Here is a 24,019-nt window from a genome sequence, read left to right as displayed (position 1 = left end):
ATGTCACCTTCCCTTCCTACTCCCATTTGTGTGCACTATAATAAAGCCTTTTCTAAATAGGAAACAAACAGTCACAGTCAATTTAAGGGAAGAAGTGTCTCCACAAATCACTCTAACAAGGTACCCAATGCAAAAGCAAAATGAAGAGTAAAAACAGCCTTGTGCGTTTACGTTTTTTTCCCAGCTAGCATGGCTCTTTTCAGTGTATGTATTCCAATATCCACTCACCCATCACGGCGAGAGCAGTGCCTTTCGTCAGCTCCCTTTTAAGCGTTTCGAGCACCTCAAGGCCAGTTCCGTCCAGATTGCACCTGTTGATGGTGTTATTGGCCGAACTAATCCAGTATAGCTTGTTAGCTGCGTAGTCTACCGAGAGACCTGAGAGTGAAACAAAGCACAAGAAAGTGAGATTTATTATCACAGCTTGCTGGAATTGTTCGCTTGCATTTCCGATTGTTGAGCATTAACAACAAAACACTAGTTTGGACACAGAAAATGTGACACGGCCGTGGATTGATTTGGGAGGCAATAAATTAGCTTGAACTCAGTGTGAAAATCGAGCCAAAAGGGAAACTGATTCATAAACTTGTCAAATGACCGTTCAAAGAAAAAGTGGTAACATCGTCCACATTAAAATGCGGAACAAAACAGAGGAAGAAAATACAGTCTGACTAGATTTTGTGTACGTCAGAGGTGGGCATTTTACTCAATTTTGCTGGGCTGTTATTCGTCATCCATCATTGGCAAGGTTCCAGTCCGTCATTTTTCGTGACGAGCTGAATTGGATTAAAAAAATCTGTCAGTCGGTCCGTCAGTCAGTCCCCTAAGAAAGCGTTAGAAATACGGAATGCCACCTCTGGTGTACGTATCTGATATCTTTAGAAAACAAATGAATAAGAAAGGTGACAAAGGGCTTTTGAAGAGACTTCAAGGCTGCTATCAATGGGCGGGATTTTGAAAGCTTTTATCAGTTGTGGACTGGACATCTCTCACTATGTGTTGGATTTATGCCCGGCAGATTCACATTCACAATGCATCATTAATTTAGCCTCATCCTCAGGTCTAGCCCATAATCATAAATGAAGTGTGTGAATCATGGCACATCCTGCTGACAGGCCACGGAGGGTGGAGAAATGCAGACAAGACCATGGGGAGAAAAATGGGTTTGTTTTCGCCTTGAGTCAATTGAGAAGAACTTTTTTGCATCAACAATTCTGCCTTGAAAAATAATCGTACATGCCCACTTTTCAGCAACACGGTTAGCGAGGCAGTCATGAAACCTGAAATCTCGCCGTTCAAAATCAACCACCGAGCTGGCAATGACCGCACTCAAACATTCAAAGGCTTATTGATATTGCGCAAGTTGGCATGTCTGGCAATTGAGCTAAGACCAATATGGCTTCACATGGGATCATTACTCTCAACCCATCCATACATTTTCTATTGCACCTGAGATCGCATCCTGGACTGGTCGGCAGTTAATCGCACATTTGGAATGAAGGGGATATGAGGAAAAATGCTTCCAGTTGAGTGGTCAATTTCAATAGATACATTTTTTTTTTTTAAGTTTAAATATTGGAATGCTATATCATTCCATGAGTGGTGAAATACAGTATAACAGCACGGAGACTTTTAACTTGACATATCACTTCGCCGAATAGGTGATTTGGCTCACGTCATCACTCAGTGGTTGGATAACATTACTGTGGGTTGTTAAAAACTGTTGTTCAGAAATAACATTTTGTTCAAAGTATGAATCGTCGTCAGATGAGGACGAAGGCGAAAAGAGAAGCCTGTACATTTCACCGCAAAGCTCCAGGTGTGCCCAAGTGCTTACGCGACACATTAAGTGTGCGCACCGGACACTTGGCCAACATGCTAACGTGACTAGCGAGTGCTCACATCTCACGTCGACATCACTTCGCATTCACTGCAGCCTTTGTGTGAATTTTGCTCGTCTTGGAAAGCCCGTTTGATGTGAAGCGGACCAATCGTCCCAATCCCTCCGTGAAAGTGAACCTTTACTTCCATCGACGTTGACAACTTGCCTAGTTAGCATGTCGCACTAACGTCTAATTTCACTGATTGTTGGTATTTTTGTTGGCAGAGACGAATAATTAATTAAATACACAAACAAATCCGATTTTTGGGTTGCTTGGCTGGTGACCCGTGCAGCTGGACTAGTCTAGGATATGTTGTAGGGCATTTTTTGTTTTCTGGTTGTAGGTTCTATTCATAAAAACAGTCTTTTTGATAGTATTCATCTTCTTCTATCCATTTTATGGCACTGTACATATATGGGAGCTGTGTACTCTCTAACGACTTGCAGGTAAGCACAACACATATGTTCCGCGCAGGAAATGTGACGAATGACCTTAATCTTGTGAAATTGTCGCAATCAGGCTCGTCTCGCAAACGTGCACGCCAGCTGGCGGGGTTGAAAGCATGTTCATCTTTAAGCACTTCACAATAAATCCTGAATGACTTCAGACGCATTCTTTGTCATCATTATATGGTATGACCGAGAGAGAAAAAAAAAAAAAAAGACTTAAGCCTCCACGGGAAGGCAGTTGCTTTGTTTGTTTTGTTCACTGTTCATTCATATGGTAAGGATGCTTCGTTCTCGGTGTGTGTGCGCGTGATAGATTGACGTAATGAGTGGAGAGAGCCAGCTCCGCTCCCCTTTTCGGTCATATTGTGGGCGGTCTAATTGCGTATGCTGCAAATGCTGTGGTACTGACCGACAGGTTCCCTCTGGTTCTGGTGGAGGACCTTGCTGTTACTTCCGTCCATGTTGGCCATGTTAATGGTGTTGCCATCTGTCCAATAGATTTTCCTGGGGGACAGGTGAACAGTTAGACCTCCGCTGCGGCCACAGCATACCCTCTTTATTGTATGCGTTATTAATAGCGATTGAGATGTTCATAAATCATAAACCGGTGGTCTCAAACTTGCGATCCGGGGCGCCATTTGCGGCCAACGGGATGATATTACATAAAAGGTTCATGTTAGTGTCACCGTGTCTTTTGCTACATTGTTGCTCGGCGTATTTTTTGTTTCCCATTTTTTTAATCACTTATGGGCTACCATAGCTCAGGCTCATAATAGCTTTCGGCGTAACATCATTCTGAAGTGACACCAGGTGAAATGAAAAGATATCCTGGTACTGAGTCCCAGTCATGTCTTTTTCAAAACCTGCCACGAAGAGACAGGTTAGTGACGAGAACAGCCGATATATAATACAGGAGACAGAATGTCTTTTTGTTGGGCATAGGGGGCACCCCAACATGTCTTGAATGCACAGTGAAAGTTGCGGCGCTCAAAGCAGATGTCATTACTCAAAAAGACACGCTTCCAAGTAACAGGTCGGGCCGGGCCATTCCCAGGATTTTATCTCCCCCATTTTCCACCAGTTGTCGGTGCTTATCGGTGTTGTTGTTGTTTTTTTTTTGGGGCGGGGGTTTATACGGAATCGAGGTTGTCGACTGCTGTACCTAAACCCCCCTTTATTGTGGAATACTTGCTGCGGCCCAGACACACCCACACTCTATCTCCAGTGGCCCCCCACATATATTAAGTTTGAGACCCCTGTTATAAACGAATCAATTGGGTTTATCCTGCTAACCATTGATCTGAACGATCCCACCGTCTCGGTAGTCGGTAGCGGTGGTTAATTCTGTGCATTGACGGCGACGCGGGGATGAAGGATACAGACTCCTGTAATCTACTTACCCCTTGACGGGGTGCACCACAAGGCACCTTGGTTTATCAATGCCGTGGATGATGGAAGTCTTGAGGGAGCCATCGAAGCGAGCAACGGTGATTTGCGACTCGTCATTCTCCGAGCTAAGCCAATATAAGTTCCTGGAAAGCCAGTCCAAAGCCAGGCCGCGGCAGTTCACAATGTCTGTCGGAAAGCAGCGCAGCACACAAGCCATGACGCGCTACAAAACAATGCGCTGAACTTTTACAAACCCACAAGAAATGTTCCCACCTGAAGAAATGACGGTCTCCAGCTGGGTGCCATTGATGAAAGCCCGTTTAAGAGTTTGGGATTTAACGTCAGCCCAATAAATCCTCTCCTCCTCTGCATCGTAGTCCACCACGGTGACGTCATCAATGTCCGGCACCGTCAGGGCCGTCATGACGTTCATGTACGGGTTGTCAATGTCCACGCCTCGGATTTCCGACCGCCGCACGTACAGAAGAAACCTTTTCAAAGCTGTTGGCATGAATAAGGAATAAAAAAAAATAATCATAAGCGAGAAAGAGCATATGAGTTGATTCTGTTGTAATGTTGAGCATTTTCCTGTTCATCATTATCGCTGATGTAACCATAGCCTGCAATCTTGCTTTTAGACAACAGAACACTCCCACCATAATGAGTAGAGTGTGGCCAGGGATAGTGTTTTCTTCTTCAGCCTTGTTTAATGTTATTTTTTCCCTTATTAGTAAAAGGCCTGGTGGAAAGGCTGATAAGGCGATGTTGTCAAGTCGCCCTTCTCTGCTGTATGGGGACTTTTGTAAACAAGTACTAAAGGGTTACAGTAAATGTCATTTCTTCTTTGCTTGAATAGTGCCAGTGAAAATTGCAGCATGTTTTTCTTTCTTTTTTTTTTTAAATGATTGGCCTTCAAATGTAAAGACCTAGTGTAAATTCTGACAGCTGTTTGTAAGAGAACCTTCGACGATATACAGTAAATACAACAAAAAAAAGTACTTCTGGGCTGAGCACGCTGATAAAGTGAATTCAGAGATGTGCTTGTAAACACATTAAATTAAATACATGTTTGAAGTTATTTGCCAAAATCAAATACTGGGAGCTATGCAGTACTACATGATAGAGGTATAGCGTTAAACTATTTCAGACCAGTTCAGTTTTCCTTAATTGTTTGGGTGTGGCTACAATGGCGCCGCATGACGCACTTTGGAAACCGACATGAGTGGCCTGTTCCTTCCTATATAAGCGCCTTCGTTCACATCTGTGGTTCTCCGACACAGCTGCGATGTGCACTTAGAAAGCTAGCTATGCCTGCACCTGTAAAATGCATCCTTCCTCTCTTAGTATGGCCACCTTAGAGTGCCTCATTGTTGGACGCGAGCGCATGCGCGTCACACGGAGAAAGACGGAACAGAGAGCAGGCGTGAACAAAATATGTCTGCTTTAGAGTGCCTCGTTGTCGCGGTGTGGTAATTGGCATTTTATTTAATCATTCAAATTTGGCAGGGTTGTTATTTTTACCTGACAGGGACTTTAAGATCCATTTTAAGCACAATGGACATGATACTGTTCGGAAAAAAGTCCACAAAAACAAAACATCACAAGACTAAAAAATGACTAAAACTAAGATTGTCTTATTTGAAATTGGATGCCACAGTGGGGCTGCTGGTGTCCATTTATTTAAAGCCAGTATTGTTTGATGTCAAACGGCGTTGCCGTAATTGCTGATCTCCTACTCCTCTACATCTCCACTGTCACGAGAGCACAGTATGAAAGATGACGAATCTTTATACCCACCAAAGCAGGATTGTTTGTCGGGCGAGAGCTTCATAAGGTGCGGACAGGTGCAGGATGCAGTGGAGTTGTAATTGATGAGACACAGATGCGAGCAGGGGCCGCGTCCATCATTGCCCTCACAAGGGTTGGAGGCTGACAGGAAGGAGAAGCGTCAAAGACAAAAGAAAACAAATAGCGAGAGGCTCTTGGAGACCTGCAAAGTTGAAATGGCAAGCCACCAGATATGCCCGCTTTCACTCAATTCCAACGGAAATGCTGACATCAGTGTCAAAAAAGGACAAGTGAAAACACGTTTTTGCTGTGAAGTGGAAAACAGGAGATAAAGCATCTCATTTGTGACTGGCTGGAAAGTGTTTGCGAAAACACATTTACTGTGACCTATTTATTGTCAAAAAAATTCGCATAAGCATAAACAAAAGAAAAAATAAAACACTTATAAGTGAGTGTTTGAAAAAAAAAACAAAAAAACATCAGAGGATAAAGTCACAACAAATATATGTGCAACACTAGCACAAAAAGTAGAATTCTAATCAGACAGTTAAACCTTATTCACTTTTTCTTTTACTTGACATTTGACTTTTGCAACTTTTTTAGATGGCGACGGTGCCTGTAATTTTTTGGGCACAAAGGGTTAACCTTCGAGCCGAGCAAATAGCCACATGAACCTTATCTTAGCAACATGATTCCGTTAGCAAGCCGCTGAAAAATTACACAACCTAGGTGGAAACAGAGCTGGGCATTCCGCCTATGTGACGGAACGGTCCGCCTATCCGCGTAGGCGATAAACGACGGGAAACTGAAAAAATGAGTCGGGCTAAGCATAGTCGGAAGCCCATTTTTTTCCCCGTCTATGTAATCGTCTTCCTTCACATGGAGCACAATGTATGACTATGAGGCACGTGTAGGAAGTGTTTCATGCTCCTTCGTCATTAGGCTATGGAGGCAGCTTGCTTTGAGGTCGTCGTCGCGGGTAAAAGTTCAGAGTTATGCAAATGACAGTAATAGGACTGTTGTGAGCTTTCTAATCAGCAAATGATTGTTCGCCTACTCTTGCGGAGACGCGCCCGCTTGCTTTGTGTTTCGAGAGCCTCCAGTGAAACGCCATTCACTGCCATCTGAGAGACCAGCTGCATATTGTAGGCTATTATATTTTCCTTCTTTGTCCTATCACATCACACCCATCCCTCTCTTTCCTCCCGCCCAAATGTTCAGAGTGCAGCGAAGCGTCATGCACACACACTCGCACACACGCATACAGGCTGCTTTTTTTTTTTTTTTTTAAATAAAAGAAAGGATTAGGCATGCTGTTCTTGAGAAACACAGACCGCATTTGATGACATTTCTCTCCCGTGCACAATAATGCTAATGCGGCTACAGGAAGGAAATGATAATTAATTGGTGACACATTGGGGAAAGCAGAGGAAGCATTAAATTGACATAAACCCGATTACCATTACGATAATACTCATTTATGCATGGTACACGGTTTGCACTCAAATGGTGCTGGGAGTATTACATTGGGAATTTTGGCAATAATGCAAATGAACGGGAAGGTTAATTGGAGTAGATTAGCTTTATATTTTAGCTTTGAATGAAAAATAATTAGGGAATTTTAAAGAAACGGAAGATATTTTGGTTTTTAAGGTTTTGTATCATGTAAAAAAAATATTTGTCTCATATTTGGGATGCTATTGAATCGTTATGTGTATGATATAGTGTATTTCACAAAGTATTTGAGGAAAAAAAATCTTCAAGGCTTCTGTTGTTGTGGGGCTGTCTTGGTTGACGTGTCAAGCAGCGTTATCATACTGATTCGGAAATTAGGAATGAAGCGGAACTTCAGTTTTCTTTCTTGGATCCTGCCGTGTTTTTCGCCTTCTTTCTCAAATGGTTGTCACTTTCTGTCCTATTGCTGCCCGAGTGTTTCTGTGCATAACCTGAAGGGATTTTCTGAGTTTTTTTAATTGACTTAAGTGATTAACAAAACCTTTTCACTTTAGAATACGTTATCAGTCACTTGAGCTCTTTTGAATGGCCGTGTCACACATTTTTTTTCTGTAGGAATACAGGGACAGAATTTTGACGCGGAAATTCGTCAAAAACCGAATCGGACGAAAGCCGGGGAATACAACCGCCGTACAGGTATATGGCACTGAGATGGCTGTCAAAGCCTGGATCTGCTAAATCAGTTTAATACACATTTGCAGTGTCATTGTATGAAATACATTTTCTTTCTTTGAAACGTGATAAACCACTGCATAAGCAATACTTTGTGACTTAACGAGTTAATAAGGCAGAACAGCTCACCTTGTGGCTGCCGACTGGAATGGAAGATCTGTAGGTCGAAAGGCTGAGCGCTTGTCTTCTGGATGACGGTGACATTTTGCCCCGTCCACTTATTGGCTCTTGCCAAAGTGTTGGTCCGCCAATCCGTCCAGTAGACGTTTCCTCCGAAGAGAGAGACAGCAAAAGGATGGGACAGGTATTCGTGGCCCTTGAGGATTTCGATGACGCCGCTGCCGTCGTAGAGCGCCGAGAAAATGGCGTCCGAGCTGTTAAAAGATACCGGCCCAAAGCTCCGTATCAAAGTTGAAAAAAAAAACTAGCGCCCCTTCCCCGCATCTCAGACGGGACGGTAAGACACGCGAATGCTTCAGTACCGTGCATCGGTCCAAATAATCCTCTTTTCCAGATGATCCAGTGTCAGTCCATTGGGCCAGGCTCCAATCTCCATATCCTTAAACACAATGTGGCGACCTTGTCCACTCATTGACGCGGCCTCTATTCGGGGGAACGTGGCATCCCAGTCGGTCCAGAAGAGAATGCTGCCGTTACAAAACACGCATCGCCAGTCACTTAGTTTGCGGGCATCCAACGAGCGAGCAAAGCTGTAAAAGTATGAAAGCCTAACTGCATTATCGTGACTTTTGTTAGAGTTGTTAATTTTATTGTCGAGAAAACAAAACAAAATCCATTTGCGAGTGACTGCCCTTCTTGACAGATGCAGCCACTGTCCCAGAACAACAACCGCGACCTCAGTACAACCCGCGGCAGACCTTGAAACAGGAGACCATCTGTTTTATGATGACTTTTCACAGCTCAATGAGGCCTGAAAATGAACAGCATCCATGCGACCATTAACAGTATCCCGTGCCCGTATACCTGCGAGCCAGCCAACGCAAATTTTGCTTTGCTTGACAAAGTCAACTTGAACAAAAGACAAAATAACCCGAGTGACGTCAACAAAGCCGTCCAGGCCAAACAGCCGCGTCCGGCTCAATAGGCGTACGCGCTTGATAAGGTCTCGCTGATCAATGGACCTTGGCTTTGAGTGGATTCGAGTAATTAGATTAGAAATTATTGCTTGGGAATGGAACAGCGCAGAGAGCAGCCATTAATCCTTCTCCGGATGGCTACAACATTTAGCCATCCTCCCAAATGTGTGAAGAGTAGCACGGGTGGGGAGAGCAGGAGCAGATTACTCAAGTCTTAAGAGTGTTAAATTGATTTTAGGAATGTCTGGGTTTTGGCTTTAATCTGAAAATATTCTTGCCTCAGTATACAGTCAGAGTTCAAGCACTGCGGTGCATTAATCAGGGATAAGCTCCCAATTTGAGGGCACCATCCATACTGCGGAATATCAATACTGCACATCGGTATGCTGGGCAACAGTCGTGTTTTATCTTTCAGCTGCTTGTTAGATGAATCACATGGAGGTTGCTTGGACAGGGCATTCAAGCAACGCGCTTTCCAAAAAAGTCGACAAATCCCTGTTAAAATGCCACCTTTTCGTGTTGTAAAAAAACATTCTAAACTCTTTTTTGAGAGGGGAAAGTAAAAATAAATAATGCAATGTAAACAGTCTAAGTGGGAGTCTGCAAAAACCTGCCACTGTTTAAAGTGTGTCTGGTTAGCCAAAATACATTTCAGGTGCTCAGGTACGTTTTTCCTGATTCTTTCTGTCTTTCTTTTTTTTGTTGGTCTAATGACTGAAAGGTTGAACTTTTTGGCCATCATTTCAAAAGGTGGTGTCTGCATTACGCGTCGGCGCTGTTTCGCTTCAGCTGAATCTGAGGCCTTGGACAAAGTGGAAGGAAATGGGAACAGTTCAAAATAGCAGGCACTATTAGCACCAAACTTTCAGGCTTCTGCTAGAACCAAAAATGCCAACAAAACGCGAGACAAAGGCACTTTATATGGTGGTGAGCTGTCAATGAAGTATGTTTTCCTAACACAGCAGATAATTCAACACGGTCATGCATCGACGCAGGCGTCAAACTGCGGTGTCTAATTTGACTGCTATGAGTCGACTATTTCCCTTCCTAGATAATAGCCCAGTTCGCCATGGAGTAACGGTGAATGTCGGCATTCCATACCCTTGCCCTGGGTCCAGAGCGATGGCCCGCGGATGCTCCATCCCGCCTGCAATCAGCGTCGTGCGCATGTGTCCGTTAAGTTTGGCTACCTCGATCTGGTCCAGATTACTGTCGATCCAATACAGCTTCCCCGTAATCCAATCCACAGCCAGACCTTCCGGCGTGGCCAGGCCGTGTTGTATGACCACCTCGATCCCAGTCACCCCTAAGACAACAAAAATGTATGCGGCACATACTGGCAGCAAGCGATGCTTTTGTTTCTTACCAAGAAACGCAACCAGCTGTATAAGACTTAAAACGCGTGTCAGGACGGGTGAATAAAACGGCGCGTTATCACCCACAAGGGTCTCTTTTGCGGGTACATCACTTAAGTGGTTTGTGTACACACGCCACGTGCTCGTATGTTGGCCTACCGCCAGTGTCGGAGAGCCTTCCCCTGTAGATCTTATCCTCCACCACATCTGTCCAGTAAAGGAGGCTGCGATTAAAGTGGAAATCCAGCGCAATGGTGTTCCTCAGCCCGGGCACGAGCAGGCTGTAGTCCCTCTTGTGAAGGTCTATTCGTCTTATCTCGTGGCGAATGGAGAAAATGATGAAAGCCTCAAAGGGATCTGAGCGGGGAAAAGTGACAGAAAACAAGGAGCTTGAGTGTGGCACCAGGGGCTCGGTTAATTGATGGCGTGACATCGACGCTGAGTGGAAAGCTGTGATTTTCCTTTAAATGGATCTGAAGTACAACACAAAGATCCACTGCTTAGACACTACTATCACCTTTTAACATACTTTGGTGGCGAGTAACAAATTACAAGTACTACGTTGCTGAACCTAAGTACATTTTTTTTCAGGGATCTGTAACACAGACAGTGTGTGGATCAGGGCCGCTTTAGAACGCCTCGTTGTGATGGCGTGGAAAAGCCCCGCTTTGATCTCGTGCTATATTCCAGCCGCTGGCGTCTCTAAGGAGATACATGTCGGTGTCTTATATTTACACATAACAACGATGCTAGATGAAGTAGCATTCATTTTACCAGGTTGTAGTAGTGTTTGATTGATAGTTATCAGTCGAGTGGGACAGTTCCAGCGTTCCAGCGTTCCGCATGCGGGACAGTCGCTATGCATAGAACAAGACGGGGGATTACGTCACGACCTGGAAACTTGCCCGGGCATGTGATACACCGTTCAAAAACGGAGTTCCTGGAGATTAGGATAATGTCCAACATTTCAAGATACAATCATGTCCGCAGGCTCAGCGAGCACTTAAGTCAGATACTCACAAACAAAACCAAAAAATACGGAACTCGCCATTTCAGCCTCATCAACTTCCAAGACAATGTCATAATCCATCAAAAATGGTCCTATTATGTCGACGAGGGTCCAGTAAAAGTATTCCGGTAAAATAGTTGTTCCACACCAAGCCTTACATCCATAAAGCCACGTTATTTGCTGCTGCAAACACATTACACATTTCCAGCATATTTTCGACATATTTTGGATAAGAGATTGAGTTAGCTTGAACGGTTGAGCAAGGCGAGCGTTTTAGTTAAAAACGACAGGACGGATTGAATTGTTTGGTCCAAGAATCATTTGTGGCGAATGCATTGTGTCTTGTGCCAGCCGAAAAACCAGCAGCTTGCGGCGTTCTGAAAAAAACAGATCCAGAAAAAGTGCAACTCTTGCTATCATGTTGCTATCGTGAGCTAATTTAGCAGAGGTATCCCTTTGGCCACCTCTGGACACATTTCGTTGTTGTTTCAGAAACAATGCAGCGATAGATCTGAAGGACTGTCGATGTACTTTGACTGAAGATGAGAACACTTGACATTCCCGCGCTGTGCATTTCACATTAATTGGCTGCGATGGGAGGCTGCAGTTATTTATGGGATGTCTCTTCAGAGGCAAACAATTTTGTGCGGTTGCAAGAAGTTGCTAAACCTAGTGACAAGTCCTGAAACTGGCAGCAGCGCCTGCGCCACTAAGTCTGCCCACAGAGACTCGGTTTAATGAGCCAGATTATTTCTGCTTCCAGAAAGAGCTTCTGTATCCGACAGCTGTTTCTTCAGTTTAACTCACACAACTAACGCAATGTACATGTTCGATACAAATAATCAAATTAACACCTCAACAACATAGACTATTTTTTTTTTTTTTAATGGGCTGGGTCCTTGAAGATATCTTGTTTTGTTTTATGCCCTCTAAAGTGTAAAGTAAATCCTTACGAAATGACACAGCAACTGCAATTAAAATGGCATCCTTGCTTCAATGACACACGTGGTCCTAAAACGCTTCAATGCAAGCAGAGAGAAAACATCTGCACTTGCAGATTTGCCCAAGAAAGGCTTTTATTCCCGGGATCCGCCTTAGACAAATGTGCAGCGGCGCCGCACTTGGGACATCACAAAGCACCCAATAACACCTCTCTCCAGATGAAATTGTTTTTGTTTGCATGCAAAGTATGATTTATGATGAAGTGCGGCAATTTTGATCGTCTTCCAGAGAGAAAACGCTTTCGTGTTCTCTTTCACGTTAATGTGTGATTAGAGTTGCGAATGCCATCAGTCTCGAAATGAAAATAGAGAAGCCAGTAATCAAAACAAAGACCATTAATCTGCCCATGACAAGCCAATGGTGTGTGCGTGTGTGCGTGTGTGTGGGTGACTGAATAGCAGGCTTACTTCAAGTGGTTACGGAGCCGCCTCATGAAAAGTAGCTCATTCAATAACAACATCGGAAATAGTCCGAAAAGCAACATTGACAAAGTGTCTGTGTTTGTAAAAGATTCACTTTAAGGAGAATGCCCGCAAAGGCGATGAAAGCTGCGGCTTGTGGGCGTGCGCCTCCATCGCACAAGCGTCAACGGAGATCGAAAGAGACGTTCGCCAGTCAGCACTCATGTCTGGGATAATTGAGCGAAATTGAGTTTGACCTCGCACACCGCCCTCGGTTCCTGTTTGGCAGAGTAGCGCTGCTCTTGAGAATTCAAAAATGGAGAAAAGAAAACTTTGCACATTTATTTATACATTTGTTTGGATGAATATGCAAATGCAGAGCAAACAATCAAAGGATGAACCTCCCCACTAGTCAAAAGTTGGACACGGTTTCTCTTTCGAGATTATGAGAGAGTGTTTCAAATATTGACTGCCTGTCTGATTAAAGTGTCACCAAGGTCAGTAAAATCATTCAATAATATCTATTGCCGAAGGGATGAGCAAATACCGATACCAGCCAACGATACTTTCCATACCGGCCTTATTTGAAGGTATCGGGTGTTCGTGGAGGTTACTGATACCAGTCATCGAAACCTCAGGCAAAAAAAAAAAAAAATACTCTTTACTGCGGCAAATTGACACATCATTATCTGTGTCAGAAAGAATGTTTTTGTTGATAATCTTTTGTCATTGTGTTAAATAAAATTGATATATATCAAAAGTACTAAAGGTATCAGTGAGTACTCAGAGCGAATTCTCATACTGGTATCGGTCTGAAAAAAAGTGGCATTAAACATCCCTATACTGCAGTTATTAATAGCAATTACTTCTGGTGGCGATGTACAAAGTAATCCTAACCTAGACAATGAGTAGTTTCTTACTTCAACATTTCAAAAGTAATATGAATTGTTTGGGCGAAAATATGAGTTTTTGTTTTCAAAAGGGAAGGAGCAGGAACATAAGGAGATGGCACTACCAAATCAAATTGCTAAAGAGGCCTCAATATGATTTTTCAATGAACTCATTCACTGCCATTGACAAATTGATTTGTCTTTTCACACTCCAGCCATCCTATCCCGCAAACTTATTGATATTTTTTTCAAAATTTTTCAAACGTTAGGGTAAAAGAGGGTCTAAAATGCTCGGCAGTGAACGAGTTGAAGATCTTGATTCATGAATACATCGTCATTCCTGCTATATCCCTGTTCACCAAGCAAGCCCGCGTTACGTCGCAGAATCTTTATTCCATGAAAAGTATCAACTTTTTTTGGTCAGTCACGCATGCATATTTTCGAAACATTTTATGCTTCCAATCCAAATCCGTGTGTAATATATTCCAAAAAGGTGTCTGTGCGGGCACAACTAGCAATAGCCAAGGCTTAAACGTATGCTTCTTTTGTATTAGTAAACACCATATATGGCCCTCTCGTTCAAGTTCCAAATTGTACAAATTAGCGTACGCCGCCATGCCTCCGCCCCCCCCCCCCCTGGGCTGACGCGTTACCTGTGCTGTGGCAGCTGTCCCCGTCGGGGTCCAGCCTCCATCCGGGATAACAGGAGCACTTCACTGTGGTCTTGTACTGCTCGCACACTTGACTGCACTTCAGGTGGCGGCTGCAGTAGTCCACCACCTCGCATGTCTTGTTGCCGGAGTCCAGGTGAAGTCCCGGCGGACAGGAACACACGACCCCTTTGCCCGGCGCCACGGTGCACATGTGGCTGCAGCCCCCCCGGGCCACCAGACACATGTCTGGGGTAAACAAATGGCAAACACGTATCACGATCGGTACGCTGGCAGAGGAAATATGTGACTTATTGAAAAACGCTTGAGAATAAATCTATTTACGCTCTTGAGAGGCTTGGACTCTTTGAGAGGTGTCAGTCTGCAAGAGCTATGCCGCATTGTGTGGCCTCAAGATTGAAAGTCTGGATGTATTTAAGACAATACCGAGTGAAAATACTTTGGCGAGATATATTTGAGTGAGCCTGTTTTGTTAAAAATGGATCGGTGTAAGTGCAGAGGGAAATGGTCAGCTACGAAGGTACTGTAAGTGTATGTACTTGGATTTTTCATTATAGTCTTTTATTTCGTTTTGGCTTTTGTTTACGTAATTCAGGTGGTTTCAATTATGATTTTAGGTCATCAGCAAGTTTTTATTTTTTTTCCAAAATGTTCTGTTTTAATTTAGTTCTGTTTAGTTTTACTTTTTACTTTTTTTTTTTTGAGTATTCGGTGAGTGCAAGATAAAAAAGGTCAACTACAATTTTCAAACAACTTTCAACCAAACAACCTTTCTTCTTCTGCAGCTGTGAATGTACAACAATACCGGAATAAAATTGCATTAAAACATTTTAAATGAACCCCTAAATGACAAAGATGGAAATAAAGAACCTTTTTGTATCATTTTGGTTGTATTTATTGCGTCACTAATGGCTCTAAGACCTCTGAGAAAGAGTTTGATGATTGATAATGAAGATGACGTAAACACAGTCGTTTGCTTGGCATGATTTTGGGATAGTGTTTTGATGTTATTGATGCACAACGGTAATACTAGGTAAAATTCTACCTTGAAAAACAATTTTTTTAGAAACAAGAAGACAGCATATCTAAAATATTTATTGAAAAGTGGAAATTACAAAATTCCCATTACAGTATGTAGCCTATTCATGAAAATGCCATTGAAGACCGACATGCCATTTATTGTTGTACAGTATTTCTCTGTTTGTATTCTTCTGACTGAAATGATGGCCATGCCTGTGGAAAAGAATAGCTCACGCTATCATACATGGTGGGGAAACGGAATAGTGTGCGGTTACGATAGCTAATGGTGGGTGTGAGATCTGGTCATCTGGCGCAAAAAAAAAACAAAAAAAAACCTGAAGATCTCCCCGAGCACAACCTAATTGACTTTGAGGGAAAAGGTTCTTTTCTCAGCTAAGATAATGCAAGCACTCGAGGGTTCTAAAGGGCACCCCTGAGGCTTGGCTAGCGCTGCTGGAGAAAATGAAACTCCATGTTTACGCTGGTCATTTTGAGAGATTAGAGGGAGAGGGACAGCCACATGAGAGCTCATTCTTCCCTCATATGGCACTTGGACAAACACTTGCTGATCATTAACTCGAGTGTGTCCGTCCTTTGTGGTCAGGGATCCAAGATTGCAGTGACGCTACAAGCCCCAACGCGCACTGATAAGAATGGATGGGAAACAATATATTGGGTCAAAGAAAAAATTGTCGGTGAGAAAAGTGGCGCCATAGCAGTTGAAACACTGAGCAACACATTTCTAACAACCTGTATTTCATTGTATTACCTGTTTGATTTTGTGGGTAAATTACCGTGGTGCTTTGAGATATGAGTTTGACTTGTTCCGTGACCACGATCGTAAATCAAATCATCTTTTCTCGTTAAAATGAATGGCGATGTCATTAATTCGTCCCAGCCTTCACTGAAAAAACAATAAGGAATGATAACGCTCCATCATGTTATACTCGTCACGACGTCATTCAATGTAATTAAACTGCTGTGCCGGCTTTTGCCATATGGGGGTAGTATAATCCAGATGGATATAGTGTTCATTGAGGTGTTATTTTAAATCTGCAGCGATGCATTTTTTTGTCTTGAACTCTAGTGGGATTCATAATAATTTGCTGAGACGTCTCAACACGTCTTTCAGATCGGCAGTGCAGCACGAACGATACAGGTTATATGCAAAGGATAAAGACTATACGGTTTGTGATAAAGGTCTTCAAGGACAGAAAGATAGATGCTAATTAGCGTTAGCATTAAGCTAGCGGACTGAAAGCTACGTGGTTGATTTAAATACGAAAGGTGTATTTCTCTTTGTTTTGTTTGGGAAGTGGCGGTAAATAGCTTGAAGCCTCTGTCAAAAGGCCGCTTATTGTAAAGTGTGTTTTACCTTCACTGAAGACACTAAATTGTACGTAGGTGTAAAGTGTGAATGATTGTTTTCCTAGATGAGCCTTGCGACAAGTCCATGGTGTGCCACGGCTCTCACCTAAAGTCAGCTCCAGCTCCCCTGAGACTCTAATGAGGATAAGCAGTGTAGAAAATAGATGGATTGATTGCTGGGATGATGCCCATCTATGTAAGAATGTATCATAGCATTATTGCGATGTCGCCGAGGCAGCATCATTAGCAGTCGAACGGATGGTGGAAGAGTGAGTGAATGGCTGTCGGTCTTGACGTGTCAGCGTGGCAATTTGAGAGCAATCTGTCCGCGTGTTGCCAAGTGTCATTTGTGACATGTTCCAGCTCTTTGCAACCGTGCACAAGATAAGCCAGAAAATTGATGGCCGTGCATAAAGCAGCATATTTTTTTTGCAATTCAGTGTTGATGATGCATAGACTACATGGGAAATGTCAATATGATCTACACAGTTTGGACAGGCTACATGGACATTTTCCCGTGTGATTTATCAATCCATCCATCCCGCCATACCTCTTTGTCCTCGTTAGGGTCAAATGGAGCCCATCCCATTAGAATTTGGACAATAGGTGGACTAGTCCCCAGCCAATTGGAGGGCACATATAGATAGACAACTATTCCATATTTATATTCCACATATATATATATATATATATATATATATATATATATATATATATATATATATATATATATATATATATATATATATATATATATATATATATATATATATATATATATATATATAAAAGCTCGAGGTTTGAGTATCCTAACGTCAGAAGGTGCCTTTTGACAATTCTTTGCAGATCTTTCGCTTGGATTGATCTACCGGAATATAAGCAAAATATAACGATTTCAAAGTCTATTTCAGCAAAAAGAATGGAAGAAAGCACAGCAAAGTTCCGAATGTTGTTGACGATTTGGAATGGATTCAAGCTGTTTCGCAGCTGAAGTATCCCAAAGTTGAGCTGAAAACTTAAAAGGTCAGGTGCACACCCACCTCAAAGTGGCGGGATGCGCTCAGCATGCAGTCAGATTTTGTCAGACCATATCCAATGTGAGCACACTTTCAAAGGCCAAACTTTAGACATTCCTCTCCTCTCCTTTCCTCGCCTCCTTACTTACTTATTTATTTTTCTTTTCTAATGTCACCTCATTGATGCTGTCGAGTGGGTCTGTTCAACAATAATTCTGAGGGGGGAATGGGCTAGTCGTTTGCTGTGATTGCGCACTCATCGCAGACTTGGCACACAGAAATGTTAACTGTGATGAAAATAACATTTTAAATGGAAAATGGTCTTTCGCTTTTCCACCTGTACCACCACAATTCCAATCGCCATCACTTTCTATAGGCCTTGTCCTCATTAGGGATGTGGGTAAGATGGTGCCTATCACAGACGACATTGGCAATAGGCACATAAGTGAGAAAAAAAACAAAAAAACTTTGAAGTCATCTACGGTCCAAAGTAGAATTGGCCGCAAAAATATAACAATAGTTGAGGACGCTTTCTTAATCTGGTGTAACAGACCTTGACCGCCCTTCACTCAGTTCGACTTCTAAATACTTTGATTTTGAAATGCTAAGTCCAAGTTGTATCACCCATTGGTTGAGTGCGGTGAGGTTACAAAGACATACCACAAGAGAGGAGGTAATTGAAGCGGAATATAAATGTGTGCCTTCTAAAACTTGCTTTTTTCCCCAAAGATATGAAATGCGCACAGAATCCGACGTTACCGCAAATGGGTCCTTCGTCCGAGCGGTCGGCGCAGTCTACTTTGCCGTTGCAGATCTTGTCGGGGGTCAGGCAGACGGAGGTGTCGTTGGCACAGTGGTACTTGGGCGGCTTGCAGATCGCCGACTCGCACGACTCCTCATCCGAGCGGTCCTCGCAGTCGATGTCGCCGTCGCACACCCAGCTCTTCGTGATGCACTTACCTACAAACAGAGAACCACACGGGTACATTAGCCTCTCAAAAATGTATTCTCAAATATTAACACAGACAATATTGCATCAGTTACCACTGCAGCTTGCACTCAACCACACGATACAATTGTCTACTCGGGCTAAAAATGTCAACCAGAAGCCCCAAATAAATAAATGGTACATAAATGCATTATCTCACCCTGACCATTCTAACATGTTTGCTTTCTAGTCCTCCTAAATCTAGCATATGAAGCCTGCAGTTAGTACTAAACGCTGCACCTTTGGATTCTGGCCTGTTTTACTGCCTCTTCTCTCATTTCTCTTGAGTTCTTCCTTGCCTTGATGGGTGGTTTAGTTTTGATTTTTGTCAACGGTGTGCTTGTGCAGCCCCTCTAATTTCTTTTCTGATGAAGGGCAATATAAATAAACGTGACTTGAATCGACGAAAGCGGGGTGCACACATGCTGATCATTTGGTCTAATTTGAGTTTCAACGCAGCAAAGGTCCAAATGTTGAATACGAGTTACGTTTTGGGTACTCCGAATGGCATGTGGTTTGGGGAAGGAGAGTGTTGGTACACCACACACAATAAGAAGTACGAGAGCACACTTGGCGACTTCTTCCTGGTCTGGTGTGGGGTATCTCACATTTTAAAATAATCGGTTGGGATGTCAAAAATCAGTGTGTGTGTGTACCTCGCTTAACGCTCCATGGGACCTGTCAAGATGGTCCACTTGGGGACAACTCAAGCTGGTCTAGTGTTGCCATGGTAATGAGAACAATGCAGGTTTGATTTGTACTAGCTGGGGCATACTGTTTGATTGTGTTACTTAAAGGCAAGAATATTTGTTGGGCTTCAAATACAGTGCATATACATTGTTTCAAGTGAATAACAGCCACAATAAAGTTACAGAACTTCTGCTCATCATTTCCGCCGCTTGTATTGAGCATGCCATCCCTCCGCGGCGCACATTGGAAAGAAGTAGGTGGAACTACTGACAGAGGAGAGCAGAGAAAACATCATAGACGCCAGCATGCCTCATCATTTTTATGCCGGTGCAGGATTGCAGTATGTTCCAATTTACAGATTTTCCTTCAAAGTCACCACATTGGTTTATTCTTGGTGCCAGATCAGCGTGTGTGGGAGGATGAAGCGACAGCGGAGGGTGTCATTGTGTGTGTGTGTGTGTGTGTGCGTGTTCGGATGGGTACATTTGTCGATATTGACTCGGAAGAGCTCCGGCTGGCTACCCCATAAAAAAAAGAAAAGAAAATAATATTTAAAAAAAAAAAACATATCCACACATGGCTGTTTGAGTGAGGCCTCCATATGTTTAACACCTGCTGTGGCGCCAGCACAGTAGCAACAGAAAATACGCAGCTGTGGGTTAAAATATACATTAGACAGAAATGCTCCACCATAATAAAAAAACATGTTGGTGGCATGAACACGGTGATCTTTTGACTGAATTGATAAAAGACATTTACAGCTTGTTAAAAAATATCCGTGGGATGAAGAAAAAGGGGCAAAGGGAGTGAAATAAATTGCAAAACAGAAAAACATCATTATTCAAAGAGTGGGTGGCACCAAAAAAAAAAAAAAAAAAATGTTTGTGGGAAACCATAACCATGAATAATTTTTTTCCTGTAATAAATCAAAAGTGTCAAAAGACTATTTTGGATTAAATTTAAATGGGAACTAAATTACAGAAGTCTCAGATTTAACAAATGGCTGAAGTAGGAGGATTTCATATAAACAGATCTGTACACAGTAAACTGGATGTAAGATAATCAGATTTCTTGCTATCTTATCTATACCTGGTTTTGTTGTAGGTTCTTTTTTGTGTTTGTTGTTTTATGCATTAACGGATACCTGCGTTTCATATTGCATTTAGTATTTTTAGTCTCATCCCTCATTCCATGCCTTCATCAGATATTAAGCATAAATATGCTGAGTTGAGCCTCTATTAGTCATCGTTTCCCAAGTACAGCAGCGATGTTTGACAGTACAAATAAGGGCCGAGATTGAAGTTAAAGATTGAACAAAACAAATTACAACTGCAATTTCAGCAAAGGCTGAAATTATTTTTGGACATTACCCGTATCTTTGCAGGTAAACTTGGCCTTGGGGTCGCACATCCTTTTGGTGCCTTGGCAGTCTTTCTCGTCTCTGCCGTCTTCGCAATCCTTGTCTCCGTCACATCTCCAGCGCTCGGGGATGCAGGTCCCATCAGTGACACAGTGGAATTCTTCCCCACTGCACTCAATCACAGATGGCAGGGCTGAAAAGGAAAGTCACTCAACTATTGATTGGGTCACATCAGAGTTCGACAATACACCGTGGCGGGCCAAGGCGCAGCAGCCCTCAATCATTCTATGAGGACCAGTTTTATGGTGCAGATATTTGTGTTTAGGTAGGTAGAGTATTCTTTACTGAACAGTTCCACATTTTGAGACCGACGTCACAACATACAACACGGGGACGCCATATGCCATATCGTCACTCTAGAACCCGTATCTCCAAATGTGGTCATTTTGTGGTGGTGCTGTGCTAATGTCAGTGCACAACGGTATATGGTAGCAATCTAAGGTATAATACCAACTTGGTAACTCAAGCAAGATAGAATGTTTTGGGATTTCCTAAAAAGTAGTCATTTTTGGAGATGCCAGGTTTCTGCGCGACGACGACGATACGGTAAATTATATGGACACGATTGCTGAATCGGGTCACTGATGGTGTTACGGTTCGCCCGTCCGACTTTCAATTTCCAACTCAGTGACGGTGATAGGGTATGTGGTTGTCTGTCCGTGCATACTAAGTGCCACGTGATTGACTGGAAAACAGTCCAGGTTGTAGTCAGCGGGGATAGGCTCAATCTCCTTGTGACTCTGAACCGAATAAGCAGCACAGAACGTGACTATTGGATGGACGGACGGCTTATTGAGCCCTCTAAAATGTTTTTGACAGGTTGAGGTTAGAGTCTCCGCCCCCACAAAGCTCACCATATCATGGACCTTGCTTTGTATTGTGTCACGCTGGAACAGAAAAGGGCCTTTCGCAATCTGTTCCCAGTGTTGAAGGGACACAATTCCTCATCTTAAGAGCAATGGAAATGGGAATACAACAAGCAGCCTGGTGGTGTTTGTTTTGTTTTTTTTAAGGGAAAACAGTCGAGTCGGAAATCAGGTGGAGCTGACTGCTCGCGATGCTTGCGACTCAAAGCCCCCAAAGTACTATGCAGCCGAGTCAAAGCTCAGGCTGACTCATTCCTTTGTGCTAAAAGCAAAGGCAGACCCACAAGCATCAGAAACCGGTTTGATGAATAGTCGACATATTCCAGTGACAAGCAAGTGAGCTGTGAGGGTGCATTAGTTGTTTTTTCCCCTCGAAGCATTAATTAGATTAAATGATTCAGCTCCTGATGTTGAAGTTCCCTCAGAACAGCGACTAGATAAGATTAGTCACACATGAGTGTTAAAACAACGTTATTCAAATTAAGATGATCCATTGCTGAACTCATAATTACAACAGAGGAATTTATGCATTGCCTTGAATTGCCAAAACACAATTAGCACGCTAAAATGGATATAAGGAAACAAGCCCATCATTAAAAGTCATGGCTGGTACTGAAACATTAATATTGTCAGGCTAAGGAAAATGATTTTATAATTTATTGTCAAATTAGAATAGCAGAGCTCATTAATCCATCCATCCTTTTTTTTTCAACCCTTTATCGTGTTCAGAGAGAAAGTTGAGAGGCACAGGGCACACGTGGACAGACGAGCATTCACAACCACTAACAATTTTCAGGCTACCGTCATCCACGTGTACCACCATGCCTGACAGAACATGTTATCTTGAAACACCAGTACTATGACCTGTAAAAAAAAGCACGCTACTTCGGCTAGCATCTTTCTTACGCCAACACAATATGGTTGAGCCACGAAAATATCCATTTAAAGCCTCCAGTGGCTTTTTTTATGCGGTGACAATAAGGCGCTCTAAACCGGCCATGCCATCCACACGCTGGCTGTCAAGTCTGATTTGAAACGAGACATGCGCCCACTCAAGGCCTATAATGAGGCACTCTAAAGCGCCCAAGCTAGTCGAGTATATGATGAGATGTATTTTCAGGATGTAGGCATAGCTAGCTAGCTAACCGCGTGTCGCAATTTCTCCAGATAACCGCTGATGCGAACGAAGGTACTTAAGTTTTCTTGTTCTCTTAGTCATGTCTAAAAAAATAATCAGGGAAACTGAAATGGTGTAAAACAGTTTGACATTATCTCCTGGATTCAGTACTACAGAGTTTTCGGTCTTTCGGACGGACCGCTCCGTCATAGGCGGAATGCCCAGCTCTGTTGGTGACGTGTCATTCGTACCTGCCGATCCACCTCGACAGGTCGTGTTCTCGTCACTGAAGTCCCCACAGTCGTTATCGCCATCGCAGGCCCAGTGATCTGGGATACAGCGGCCACTGGTGCACTGGAACTGGTTGTTGGAGCAGGCCTGTGCGCAGCCCGCTTCATCACTGCCATCGCCGCAGTCGTCATCTGAAACAGATTTATGAACGTGTTGGAAGTGGCCAAACCAACGCAGCACACAAAATGACTCTGGTAATGCCAGAAAAGTAAAAGTCTCAAACCTGAGTCACAGCGCCACTTGTCACTGATGCATCGTCCATTGGAGCAGGTGAACTGCGTGAGGATCTCACAAGTGGGAAAACCTGTAACAAAAAAAAAAAAAACCCCAAAAAAAAGACATTTCTTAGAGAAACCAATTGACTTCAAAGGGGCGTTTACAAAGAATCAGGACACACAGCAGGCTGATGTAATTTAGTGTGCAGTTACAGTAGTAAAACAAACAAACAAATGTCATAGCATTCAATTGAAGTTGAATGTTTTCTTTGGGATTTACAGTTGGAAAACGTTACGATCTGCTCCTTTTTAAGAAAGGCAACTCAGTCAATGGTTGCTCACTTGTACGCAACTTTCCTTTATTTATAGACTTTTTTATTCCTTACGTGACGAGCTGAAGTGAAATTATTGGAGGGAATGATGATATCTTTCCCACCCAGTTAAGACAACAAAGCAATCCGGCCTTATTGTACGGAACGTCAACGTTTGTCCTCTGCCCCCGCCGCATTCAAGGAGACTTGAGCGATATCTTACGTATAGAAATATGGATTCTTCTTCTTCCTGACATTTCTATTCCCAGCAGCGATTGTTCTCGTTTCAGACTTTGGGATAAGCCTTCGGCATATACAAAGTGGATTCAGATATCCTTACAGGATGTCGAAACCTTTATTGACTTCAGAATGAAATGCAATTCTAGATTTGAATTGATTTGCTAGCATCTGGTTCTCCTGACTGAAATACCAAAGGCTGCCATGGCAACATATCATATGAATGTTTTTTTTTTTTTTTTTAAATCAGACAAGTGTCGTGTATACGCTCCTCAAACACATCGAGTCTCATTGACAGACTGCGGCTGGATGGAATTTAACATCCATTAAAAATGAAGCACCGGGCATCCATAAATAAT

The 24,019-nt window shown here is 42.9% G+C and overlaps 1 protein-coding gene across 1 annotated transcript in view; it reads right to left on the bottom strand.

Annotated features, from left to right (window-relative positions):
* lrp1bb (low density lipoprotein receptor-related protein 1Bb) overlaps window positions 1-24,019 on the bottom strand; it is a 213,756-nt gene that overhangs the window by 74,225 nt on the left and 115,512 nt on the right. The window contains exons 19-32 of the mRNA XM_086052142.1: window positions 23,121-23,201; window positions 22,858-23,028; window positions 20,574-20,756; window positions 18,285-18,485; window positions 14,104-14,349; window positions 10,308-10,505; window positions 9,895-10,099; window positions 8,179-8,343; window positions 7,826-8,070; window positions 5,519-5,650; window positions 3,995-4,222; window positions 3,733-3,907; window positions 2,742-2,836; window positions 229-378 (exon numbers count right to left, since the gene is read on the bottom strand). Of these exons, the coding sequence (XP_085908268.1) occupies window positions 229-378; window positions 2,742-2,836; window positions 3,733-3,907; window positions 3,995-4,222; window positions 5,519-5,650; window positions 7,826-8,070; window positions 8,179-8,343; window positions 9,895-10,099; window positions 10,308-10,505; window positions 14,104-14,349; window positions 18,285-18,485; window positions 20,574-20,756; window positions 22,858-23,028; window positions 23,121-23,201 (2,475 nt within the window). The remainder of the gene's footprint in view (window positions 1-228; window positions 379-2,741; window positions 2,837-3,732; window positions 3,908-3,994; window positions 4,223-5,518; window positions 5,651-7,825; window positions 8,071-8,178; window positions 8,344-9,894; window positions 10,100-10,307; window positions 10,506-14,103; window positions 14,350-18,284; window positions 18,486-20,573; window positions 20,757-22,857; window positions 23,029-23,120; window positions 23,202-24,019) is intronic.

This window comes from Filicampus tigris, chromosome 14 (genome assembly GCF_054856515.1).
Source record: "Filicampus tigris isolate MCC_2025a chromosome 14, RoL_Ftig_1.0, whole genome shotgun sequence".
NCBI lineage: Eukaryota > Metazoa > Chordata > Actinopteri > Syngnathiformes > Syngnathidae > Filicampus > Filicampus tigris.
This window is presented reverse-complemented; position numbering and strand designations above follow the sequence as displayed.